Genomic DNA, 11,625 nt, shown 5'->3' on the forward strand with positions numbered 1-11,625 from the left:
CGTTAAAGCAGGAAACGTGTTACTATTAGTTAGAAAGTGGGGCTGAAAGGCCTTGTCGCAGCTGAGGGCTGTGTGCTCAGAGTTTGGCAACTACACCCTCCTTCGGACGCGTCGTTGGGACCTGTGGGACAGGATAGCCGGGTGGTGACCTGGGCACTGAGGGCGCCTTAAATAACTAAAGCTAGGTGTTGGATCCTAGTCGCGGTTGATAACCTGACTGCAGTGTGTGTAGACTGCGTAGTGTGTGTGAAAGCGCCGTTAGAGTCGGCGTCTCGTCTGAAGTACGGGAGTCAATTAAAGTAACAAAAGAATTTGAGTCTAAAAATGTGTGTTTGTGGTGTGCAGAAATCGCGGCAGGAGGCCGTGTCATGAATTGTTGCAAACTGTGAAGTCAATTGGGGGGGTTTAATTTGGTTTTATTTTTTCTGGGGAAGAGAAACTGCGGTATCCAGTCCGTGGCGCAGTTTGAATAATTCGTGAGGCAAATGTTAGGCTCACGATCTTCAGATCGCACAACTGTCCTAGTTAGCTTGAGGTGTATAAGAGCGGACGGCACCCGCTCTTCGTGCTGATCAGGGCGTTGTCCTGAATCAGCAGAGGAAGTGTCTCGCAGAAAGTTTGAATGGGACTGTGAGAAGCATGAGGTGTGTGTGAGCCAGCCTCGAGGGGTGGGTTCACAGGTGGAACAAAGGAGGAGTAAAATGTGTGTGTGTGAGTGAGAGAGAAAGAAAGGTGGGGGCGAGTGACCAGCCTGTGAGTGTGTGTGAATTCCTTGATGACAAAAGAGGGAGAAAAAGTAGATTTGTTGGTTTTCTGTGAAATAATGATAGTTAAGAAATCAAAGTGATCAAATAGGAGAAAGTGAACTAAAATAAATAAAGAAACCTAAACAGTGGATTAGCGTTAAGGTAATGATAAATAAATTGATAAAATTAATAGTGAAAAAAATACTCCTATACACCTTGTGTCAAAATTTGATTGATGACCCTAGCCTTGACCTTTTGACCCCTCCCCTCCCCCACCGGAAGTGTGTAATTTGATCCCTAAGCGTGACGAATTGCATCCGGAGAGGGGAGGGGGGGGACTCCGGAAGTGTGTAATATGATCCATAATCGCGACACCTGTTGCGCCACCTGTTGTGAGAAAAAAAATAAAAAAAAGTTTTTAGAGGGAGGGGGTCTGTGGAGGGAGGAGAATAAAAACAGAGAGGGCAGCGCACTATCCTATGCGCAGACACAAGATGGATCCTTTCATTCTACAGCCCTGCGTTCCTCTGTACTTGGACGGGGAAGAGATCTGCTCTCCCGAGGCCGTAAGCATGGGAGGCAGCAGCGGCGAGTGGTCTTCGTCGATTATCAGCGACACCCCCGTCACCGTCTACAGTAACAGATCAGAAGCAACCAATGCTCCGCGGAAAGAAGGGAGAAATAAGGAGGTCTTCATGTTCCGCAGCCAGATACCGGCTCCGAGGAGCTTGCGGGGAGAATGGACTCTGCCTATTGAGGGCTGTGGAAAGTGGGGCTACGTCTTTGAGTATGACATATTCAAATACAGCATATTTACTATTGAAGGCCTCAATTTTGACCCTACCAGAAATACTCCGGAAGTGTCTAGTCATTTTCAGACCTGTGCACCATGTTCCATAAGCATGAGGGGATCAGAGAGGGAGGGGGATCCTGAAGCATAAGGGTGACGCAGCTGTTGAGTCAGTGCTGTATAGAGAGACAGAGCGGCATATAGAGCGGGGTGGAGGCAGGCGCTTGTGATGAAAAGAAGAACTTTTTACTCGCTTGTAACCTACAGGCCGCCCACCTCATTCTTGTAAAAAATAAATATCCCTTAGTGAATACTTAGGAAACTTACTTAAACAATTAAAACACCCTCGGATGCGCTACCTCGTATGTGTAAAGTAAGCCTTAGTGGAAAAAAAAAGCGCCGCGCCCGTATTCAGAACTCCCAAATCCCAAATATTTTATTAAAACACCCCGATGAGGTATGTTTTGTGCAGCCACTCCTTATCAGACCAAAAGTAAAGAGTTTTTCTTCATTATTTTGAGCTACTTTTACAACAGGTTTTCTCAATAGACAGAAACCCTCAAAGAAAACGGCCTTGTTTTACGCATATCGAGGAGGACTCAACAACCCCTCTAATTGTTATTAGTATTTCTTAATGCCTCCAGCCAAGCAAAGAATTTCATATTGGCCTCAACTCATTGTACGTGTAAAATAACCCTTAGTGAAAAAAAGCACAGCGCACATATTGAGAACTTGAATAAGTTCCGTCGGTTCATCCCGGTCAATTGCCTCCGAGAGATCGGGATGCTTCCTCCGTCTCGTACCATAAACGTATGAAAAACCCCCCCCAGAGAATTTATTATTTGGTAAGAGAGAGAGAGAGAGAGAATCGAACAAACTTTTCTACAACACAATATACCACTCCGGGTCAGGAGGGGCGATATAGCACGGACCGGCTGGATGACTACGCCGGATGGAAGCATAACCGGAAGCGTGGCAGGGAGTTTCCCTTTGACCTTCATCCTGCTCCATGATCAGCCGTTAAAACTTTCCTCAATATTGCTGTAATGTAACAACAAAGTTAGTTTTTTAAGATCAGACAGGTCCCAAAACATTCCTTACACGCAGTCACTGAATTAGCATCTGTGGCACAAATAAGCTTCAGGGACTGACTTGTTTTTAGAACTGACCTTTGACACTTGGATGTTGGCTTAATTTTTTACACAAAGAGAAATTTGACCCTAATAATAAAAAACATGATACTGTGGTGAATACTTACCTCAACTTTGATGGGTTTTTTCACAGCTATTTATTTAGAAAAAAAGTAAAACACGTTACAAGGACACAATGTACATTGCAGAGTACATGAATGGGAATTCCTCCTCTCTATACTTACACTCCTCCCTAACAAATGCCAAGTCATCATCTCCATATTGTGTGTCGCACTTTTCGAGTTTCATTGAAGTGTGCCCAAGTGCACAAAATGTAAAACAATGTATTAGTTTTTTAAGCCCCCGTTCCCGGTCTAACAAGATGCCATTCATTTAAGAGACTAATAATTTTTTGATTTTAAATTGTGCTAACTTCAACGCAGTAACATTAAAAATAAAACATAGCAGAACTCATTTTTGTTGGACACAAGAACAACTCAAGCATATTTTTCGGGAGCCGGAACTAGGGCTTACAAGTTTGCCGTGCCCCTGGGGACCAGTGCGAGGTTGTGCTGCAGATCCTGGCGTGGAGGGTCCGGACACTCCCACAGCGCAGACTTTGCTATCCGCACAGAGCGTTGCTGGTGTGGCTTATGCAAAAGAGACAAAACAGCTCCCGGTAAGCATGTCTGTTGTAGCCTGCCCTTTATAAGTATCTCTTTGATTATTTAAACAGTGTTTAAATTGTGACTTGTTTGTTATCCAAAAACATTTTATCTATGTTACTGATTTAAAATATACAGATATATATTTTTCAAGTTTTTAGCTTAAACAGACTCTTGAGCAAAATCCGTAATGGCATAACCAGTGTGCAGCCTAATGTACATCTTTTAAGTGTATGTTAATCAGTACATGAAGCGTACCTCTGAAAAGAGTCCATCATTTGTGAATTTACTGATTTGTTTTTTAACCGCAGTTTTCACAAACTGCGGATGATGAAATCCTCTGTATTGTAGAAAATGTCTTTAAACTATCGCTGTTCCTACTTACTGAGCTACTGCTTTACTATGTGAATAAACAATTTGAACGAGAAAGGGTTTAAAGACACATTGAAGCAAAGGTAAAAACTTTGTAATGAAATTTATGTGACCGTTATTCTGAAATCCGACAGAGAGTGAAAATCCAAGAGATGCTGCAAGCCTCTGCATTAATGATCTTTCTGTTTCTCTCCTTCTGCGTGTGTGTGTGTGTGTGTGCTCGCAGAGGGAGGTCACGGCAGGAGTTCCCTGAGTTGACACGTATGAACCATAAAATCAGTTTGGACTGAGGAGCAGTTGGTGAACTACATTCAGTCCTGATGTAGAGAGTTGAAAATAGCTTTCTAGTAAAATCTGGTATCAGAAATAAACTGGGGAAAACAGCCCCCCCCCTAAAGGTTTTTGTTATGATTGTATTTGTGTACCTGTCAGTTTACAATGCTATTCTGCATCCAGCCGCTAGAGGGCGCATTACGCGCAGTGGTATCGAGTAGCGTTTTGGGGCACAGAGGAAGAATAAACCTTCCTGTTGTGAAACTGACATCAGCTCAACGTGTGTCCCGTTTTCTATTCTTTATCACAGGTTAGTAAATGCATTTAAATGAATGTATACTGCAGACCTTACAAACAGAGGATGTTGTTTATATTGGTAATAAGCGCAACTCGCTAAAGAAATGGATTCGTTCTGAGTTGTGTCCGAATTGTGGGTTAAGGCTGCAGGCTAAATGATGCTAATGCTAGCGGACTGGGCTAATGTGGGATACTGAGTGTGTGTGGGGAAGCTAATCTGACCTGTGAGAGACTTCTGGACTGTGAACTCTTAATGTATTATGTACTCTGATAAATTGATTTGATACTATGTTTTATTCTTCTGGTTGATGTTGTGGTTACAAGAACAAGTTTGTGGTTTAATATGAAGACATTTATAGAGTGTTATAAGGAAACTGTTTGATCAATGCTGACTGCATAGTAGTAGTGAACGCTGTTAAAGGAGCATTGCACTCTATATAGTTGTAGGTTGTATAAGAACAGTGAATATGTTTGTTTTATGTCAAAGACATTATTTTCTTGTAAAGAGTAAAATAGCTATATTAAAAAAACAGAAGTTATATTGTCAGTACAGTGGAAATACATTTCACATAGATAAGTTAGTGCTGAACGAGAATTAAAATGTTTAAAAACGAGTTAATTTTATGATGTTTGTAAAGGTAGTTAAAAATGAAGTACAGAGTACACTATTGTGTTTTGTTTATCTTTGTAAAATAAGTGTGTTTATTGTGATACATTGTGAATCTGATATTGTCAATGGATTTAAGCAACATTTTGTTTATGTTTTGTCAAAGTTGTATTGAGAGATTTATACAGTCTCTAGCTCAGGGAACTGTGGCCATGTATGGTAAACTGGACTGAAGCATAAGGCCATTGCTTTGCAGTTAGTGTGGTGATACCTGAAGCTGTTCTAAGCTGTTGTGAAGAATAAACCTTCCTGTTGTGAAACTGACATCAGCTCAACGTGTGTCCCGTTTTCTATTCTTTATCACAGCACCACACGTTGTTGAACAGGAAACCAGTTGCCCCTCTGGTCATCATTTTAGGGAGGCAACACTGACAAAATTACTTTTTTATCCAATGCATGCACAAGAATCCAAATCTCTGTATCACAATGATTTCGTTAAAGCCCTGGGGACAAATTACCGTAGATCATTAATAGGGAAGAAAAAAGGAGGATCACATCAGCAATGGGAGACAGAAGTCTTGACATGTGCTTATAACTTGAAACACAAAAAACCCAGTTACGCCTGGTAAGATTTATGGTATAAACCAGACTTTCACAGTCTGCATCTTTACAGGGATTTTTTCTGCTTTTTGTTCATTCCTAGTGTGATGTAAAAAACAACAAACACAGAGCCCACTATTAGCTGCTTCCCCCCCCCCAAACAGTCAGTTGACTGAGAGAAATGCAATCCATTATTGTGAACGCTGAAGGAGATGTGCTCCATAGTCAAACTTATATTTCCTTAACTTACATCCTATGTTCTGTTTAATTCCGGCATCCCTTTGATGGAAATTGGTTAAACCATTGCTCAACTTATGTCTGAATGACGGCAGATAATTCTGATGAAAAGGAAACTGACCCCGTAAGCACTTTGCAGCTGAGTCGAGGGCTCGTGGAAATAAGGTCAAGGAGGTGTCCGGCGTGAGTACGGCCTGACATTCCATTTGGGACAGCTGCCGGACACATTAGTGCAACTCGGAGTGTGAGCAGCAACTCCTGTATACTGAACATAAGAAAAGTAATGTGTAGTGCTTCTTTTTTTAAAAAGCCAAGACTCCAGGGCTCATGCTTTTGTCTCAGGCCACAAAGCCTGCTGTGTCAGACCTGGAGAGCAGCATGCTCACTATTATCCAAACTTTCCACCAATACTCGGGTCAGAAGTCCAATCTGAAGAAAGCAGACCTTAAAGAACTTATCAACAATGAGATGAATAATTTCATAGTGGTAAGATATCTTCTGCAAGTGGGTGTGTTTATGACACGTAACTAGAACAATAATAATGAGCATGCATCAGTTTGTTGGCACGCAGCACAGTGTGTATTTAAATAAGAAAAAAGCTGCACAGAATTTCACAAACATTATTGATGAATTTAAAATTTATACAAGCAAAGCATGTACAACTAACTGAGGTTGCTTGGGGCTATAGTGGATTTTTATTTGCTTCCTTTTCGAGCGTTGACATGCTGCACAGCTGAGTCTCAGAGATGTTAAAAATATATTAGATAAACTAACATTTTTCCTTCTATTCTGGTGTAATTAAAATTTAAGCCTAGTAGAGTTAGTGGTGATGCTACAGATTTATCAGTGTTATTAAATATACTGTCCATTTACTGCTAATGATGAGCATTAATGCAATTTTCCTGCTGAACAAAAAATCAAGGAGAATGACACTCTGGATAAACTCTTCGCTGACCTCGACCAGAACGGAGATCTGGAGATCGACTTCAAAGAGTTCATTGCCCTCATCGCCATGGTCACCTCTGCTTGCAATGAACTGTTTGTTCCAAAGCAACAAAAGAATTAGTTTGCATGCACATGGATTACTCATTTAAAGAGAGTATGTGTTTTGTTTTTTTTAGACATCCTTTGAGACTGGGAGACTATCATTAACCAAGCATCAGAGTTTGATACTTCTTTTTAGTATGGAAATGTTTGCTGAATACACGCACCAGTCACTTTATTAAGTACACCTATTCACCTGCTCATTAACACAAATATCTAATAAGCCAATCATAAGGCAGCAACTCAACAGATGTAGATATGGTCAAAATGACCTGCTAAGCTCTAACTGCGCATCAAAAGGGGGAAGAAAGGTCATTTAAGTGAATGTGGCATGGTTGGTGGTACCAAATTGGCTGCTCATCTGCTGGTATTTTACCACACAACCATCTATTATGGAAAAAGAGAGACTATCCAGTAAGCGGCAGCTCTGTGGGTGAAAATACTATGTCAGTGTCAGAGGAGAATGGCCAGATTGATTTGCGGTAATAGGAAGGCAGCAGGACCTCCCTCTTTACAACCAAAGCATAGAATCTCTGAAGGCATAAAATTAAACCTCGAGCCTTGAAGCAGATAAACCACAGCAGCAGAAGGCTACTCCTATCGACTGAGGCCACAACATGCACAGGATCACCAGACTTGGACAACGGAAGACTGAAAAATGTTGCTGATCGGATGAGTGTAGATTTCCCCTGTGACATTTGGACAGTAGAGTCCGAATGTGATGTAAGCAAGATGAACTTTGGGATCTATGGATCCTGCAGTTCAGGCTGCTGGTGGTGAAATAGCGTGGCGGATATTTTTTGGCTATTTAGTACCAATTGGGCTTAAACACCACAGCCTACCAGTATATTGTTGTCGAACCTGTCGATCCCTTTATTACTACAGGGTACCCATCTCCTGATGGCTGACTGCAGGAGGAAAACACATGTCCCAAAGCTCAGATTGTCTCAGACTAGTCTCTTTAACAGGAGTTCAGTGTCCTCAAAAAGCCTCCACAGTCACCGACCTCAATCCACATTTGGGATGTGGTGGAACACAAAATTTGCATCATGGATGTGCAGCCAACAAATCTGCAGCAACTGTGTGGAGCTATCATGTCAATATCTCTGAGAAATGTTTCCAGCATCTTGTTGAATCTGTTTCACAAAGAATTAATGTAGTAATGAAGGCAAAAGAGGGTCCAAACAGGCACGACCAATGTATACCTAATAAAATGGCTGGTGAGTTTCTAATATAGCATGTGTGGAATATGTATTTGTGAAACAAAAAATATATATAAATGGATGATACTTCCACATATTTGTCTGTCATTACAAACATGCACGTTCATCTGACAGAAATGATAATCTACAGCAGTACTGAGACATGTTTAACAGATGCTGCTTTACAACATGCTATATGTGACTGAACGTCACTTTGAAATGACTGCTCTGAAGGAAGAACGTCTCATCTTGGGTATTTATTTAATTTTTTTACTCCCGCTCTCCCCTTGTGAGAAGAGGAGTCAAAAAGGTGACGAAAGGAAACAAGGATGCACAAACTGAGAAATGAGAACTGTGCTATCTTTAAGAAAGACAAATAACAGACATGTGTACATGTAATGCAGTCCAGTCAAGAAAAATAACACCTATACTACTTGATGAGTATAACTGCAGCCGTACCTGGCAGCCCAGCATCTGTGGGTCTAAACTGCTGAAAGCTTTTTCCTTTGTACTCTGCAGATTGACTCCTATTAAAATGCCTGTTTTGATAGCAACCAAGCAGCGACCTCTTGTGGCCCAAAAATTTTAAATTAGTTTATTTATTTATTATTATTATTGCTGTTCTTTTCACCAAGTTGCACACCAGTTGTGGGACATCTTTCACAACTCTCTCTCAGACAAATGCAGGATTTCAGAATCCCGTTAATGATGGATTATTGTCCATGCGGTGATTCATCGCCTCAGATGGGTTTCCATAAACTCCAGGATCCTCTTCCAGGCATCTTCTTGAGCAGCAGCGTGGGGTGCGGGGTGACCTCCCACAGAGTGAATACTGCAGGGAAAAATAAAACAACACATTTACTTACCATTTTATATGGTATCCTTAATAGAATTCAATAAGAGGACAACTTTAGCTCACATTTCTCTGGTTTGGTTTTCCATAGAGACGCTCTTGAACACGGTGTGTAGGGTGGCTCGATCAGGTGACCGGCGCCGGGATATGACAAACGGGTAAACTGATGAGATTTACCTGCAGACCTCAGGGCCTCCTCAATCTGATGACCAGTGATCAAAGTAAACAATGAAACAGTGTGCAGTCAGTCCACACAGACAATACACAAAAACCGCATTCAGGTGGATGTAAATAACTGTGTATTCTTAGAATATTTTAACATGTTTCAATAGACATCACGAGGACTCCAAATAATATATACAGGACAACATAACATTTAAAATGTAATCTGTATTTATTATTAAAGTAATTTACCACATCTGCATTCTCTGTGCTTGCAGTACACAGATCATCTTCACCCACTATGTACATGAGAGGACAGGTGATGTTCTCTACCTACAAAAAAAGAAAAAAAAAAAAAAAAAATAAAAATCAATAATAGAGAGCAGAGATTACTGAGCTCTATACACGTGTGCTTCTGTGTGCATGCGTGATGGGCAGAGAAGAACCTTCCGTTTGCTCTCAGGGGGCAGATTATCCGGCAGAGAGACATTTCTGAAACTCACATAGCCTCGATCATCGAACTCCCAATGTTTCTGGTCGCTTAAAGAGCAGAAGAGGACAGAGATGGTACTGTTTGTTATCATCTACTCACGAAATTGTTAAAACAGTGATTACTATAACGTTAGCCCTGCAGTAGACTGACGACTCAACTAGATAAAAGCCCAGGTTATAGCTACGTTTTGCACGATGACATATTTTTGTAATGTACACCACCACACTGGATTTTAAAGACTCAAAATATGACTCAAGTTAAGACTTTGAACTTGGATTCATTAGGCTTTACGAGTGTAAAATTTACAAGAGCGATAGCAAAAACTTTAGAAGACAGCTAAATGGGTGATGAGAGAATTATTTCCATGGTTATGATAAAGAACTTCACAACACCTAACAAGGTCAACACTCGACAGATATAGGTGTATCACTGTCAACGGCATGATTCAAGATCATTCTGTACCAGAATGACTGGGAGAGAAAAGTATGGCAGGAAAAGGAAAAAGAGTCATGAAATGAAGCACATCATGTCATCTGGTAAATGTTACCCAGTCTGTTCAGGTCTGACACTCTCCCCGCACCCAGTAAAGAGGAGATGTGGAAACCTCTTTAGTTTCTTGCCACAGCAAAGCCAAATCAGTTTAACTGATTTAAAATGATTGTCAATAAATACCCCATAAATATAGCAGAGTAATTTCCTAATCTGATCCCTGTCTTAACTTTTGAGACATGTCGCTCCTATCAAATTCAAATGGACTTCATATTTTTCTCATTTTAGGGATTTCTTTGCTCTATTGTGACTAAAGTAGGAGTTTAATATGTGCGCAAATCACTGCATTCTGTTTTGTTTACATTATACACAGCATCCGAACTGTTTTGGAATTGGGGTTGTATATTGCACTTAAAGCATACTGTAAACATACTGTATAATTTTAAACTGAAACTCAACATAACCTTGCCCCAGTCAGGTTCACCATAAGTTACCACCATGATTTATCATGAAGAGAGCGCCACAATACCGAGGACAAAAACTTTAGCGCCTCAAACAAAGTACACTATTAAAAACAGTCCTTATATTCAAAATTATGTTAGACTGCCCATCTTAATGTGAGATTTCGTTAAAAATCCACTGTAGAGGTGTACAGAGGCCACGTTATTTTAAAAAAGCACTGTACCTTTGAGTGACACCAGAGGTGATTGGTTCAAATAGACTGAATAATGATGATAATAATAATAATAATAATAAAAACAGCAACAACAATAATAGTAGCCTCAGAGTAAAATCTAAAGTTACCAGTCGTTACCTCTCAAACATTTTGCTCTTGCCATCTTCGTCCAACAGCGGGCTTCCTACTGCCCATTAATACAAATCAAACATGATGGCTGGAAAGGGGAACAGATAAATGTTAACGTCATTCATAATCACCTATCAGATTTATTTTTCTGATGCAAACAACACTGTGATGATCATATTGCAGATTTCAAAACAGGCGAGTTTGGGATTCACTTTAAAACCAATCGTAGTGGCGATGCGAAGAGTCGGAACGACTCCATAGGAGAGGCCAATGACCCCAATTCTGTCTGCATCGACCTGACAGTGATCTTGAAGTAGCTGGAAGGCTGACTGACCAAACAAAATAAATAGGGACATTTCAAGAGAGTGGCAAAAACATTATAAAATACAAGGCTGTTAGGATAAGATTTAAACTACTTTGAAATATGAATCGCCAACACTCATTATGTGTTGTGGTCCAGGTAAGTCTTTGTGCCCCATGTAAGCAACAGAAAGACTCGCAAAACCCTGGAGGCAAAAGTGCAGAGCGGTACTCCAACAGTCCTCCAACCATTCCCCACAGATCCAGCATAGCAGGAAAAGGGCCGGGCCTGCAGGACATCAGTATGTGAAGTTCAGTCACTGCTGACTAAGACGCTGCCATTAAATAATAATGTGCCATTTCAGTGAATGCTCACCCGGGGGTAAGAATAATGTTCCTACGATGTTGTTTTGACGGATCTCTATTCTCCTCACTCCTGGCGCCATGTACCAGCGCTCAGTGGTTACAGCTGCCAGCTCAGTCCTCTGCCCTCACTGGGTGAAGTGTGGCCCTCCAATAAGGAGATGTTCACATGTATGGGGTCTCCACGTTTCTTTTCC

At 41.0% G+C, this 11,625-nt stretch overlaps 2 protein-coding genes across 2 annotated transcripts; one reads left to right on the forward strand and one right to left on the reverse strand.

The window, feature by feature from the left end:
- Positions 1–5,779: 5,779 nt before the first annotated feature.
- On the forward strand, positions 5,780–7,758 carry LOC109200671 (protein S100-B). Its single transcript, XM_019356250.2, has 2 exons — positions 5,780–6,203; positions 6,631–7,758. The coding sequence occupies exons 1-2, from the start codon at positions 6,045–6,047 to the stop codon at positions 6,781–6,783; spliced, it is 312 nt and encodes a 103-aa protein (XP_019211795.1). The 5' UTR covers positions 5,780–6,044; the 3' UTR covers positions 6,784–7,758.
- A 945-nt stretch (positions 7,759–8,703) lies between these two features.
- On the reverse strand, positions 8,704–10,823 carry LOC109200666 (acyl-coenzyme A amino acid N-acyltransferase 2-like). Its single transcript, XM_019356233.2, has 5 exons — positions 10,775–10,823; positions 9,425–9,518; positions 9,231–9,311; positions 8,883–9,018; positions 8,704–8,795 (listed from the first exon to the last, which is right to left on the reverse strand). Exons 1-5 carry the CDS (start codon positions 10,783–10,785, stop codon positions 8,704–8,706), a joined length of 414 nt encoding a protein of 137 aa, XP_019211778.1. The 5' UTR covers positions 10,786–10,823.
- Positions 10,824–11,625: the final 802 nt, after the last annotated feature.

Source organism: Oreochromis niloticus, unplaced genomic scaffold (genome assembly GCF_001858045.2).
Source record: "Oreochromis niloticus isolate F11D_XX unplaced genomic scaffold, O_niloticus_UMD_NMBU tig00007047_pilon, whole genome shotgun sequence".
In the NCBI taxonomy this organism is placed as follows: domain Eukaryota; kingdom Metazoa; phylum Chordata; class Actinopteri; order Cichliformes; family Cichlidae; genus Oreochromis; species Oreochromis niloticus.

Coding starts and splice junctions, on each gene's coding strand:
- LOC109200666 (XM_019356233.2), bottom strand. Junction 9,019..9,230: donor GCACAGAGAATGCAGATGTG/GTAAATTACTTT, acceptor ACTGGTCATCAG/ATTGAGGAGGCCCTGAGGTC. Junction 8,796..8,882: donor GAAAACCAAACCAGAGAAAT/GTGAGCTAAAGT, acceptor TTTTCCCTGCAG/TATTCACTCTGTGGGAGGTC.
- LOC109200671 (XM_019356250.2), top strand. CDS start 6,045: ATGCTTTTGTCTCAGGCCACAAAGCCTGCTGTGTCAGACCTGGAGAGC. Junction 6,204..6,630: donor AGATGAATAATTTCATAGTG/GTAAGATATCTT, acceptor CCTGCTGAACAA/AAAATCAAGGAGAATGACAC.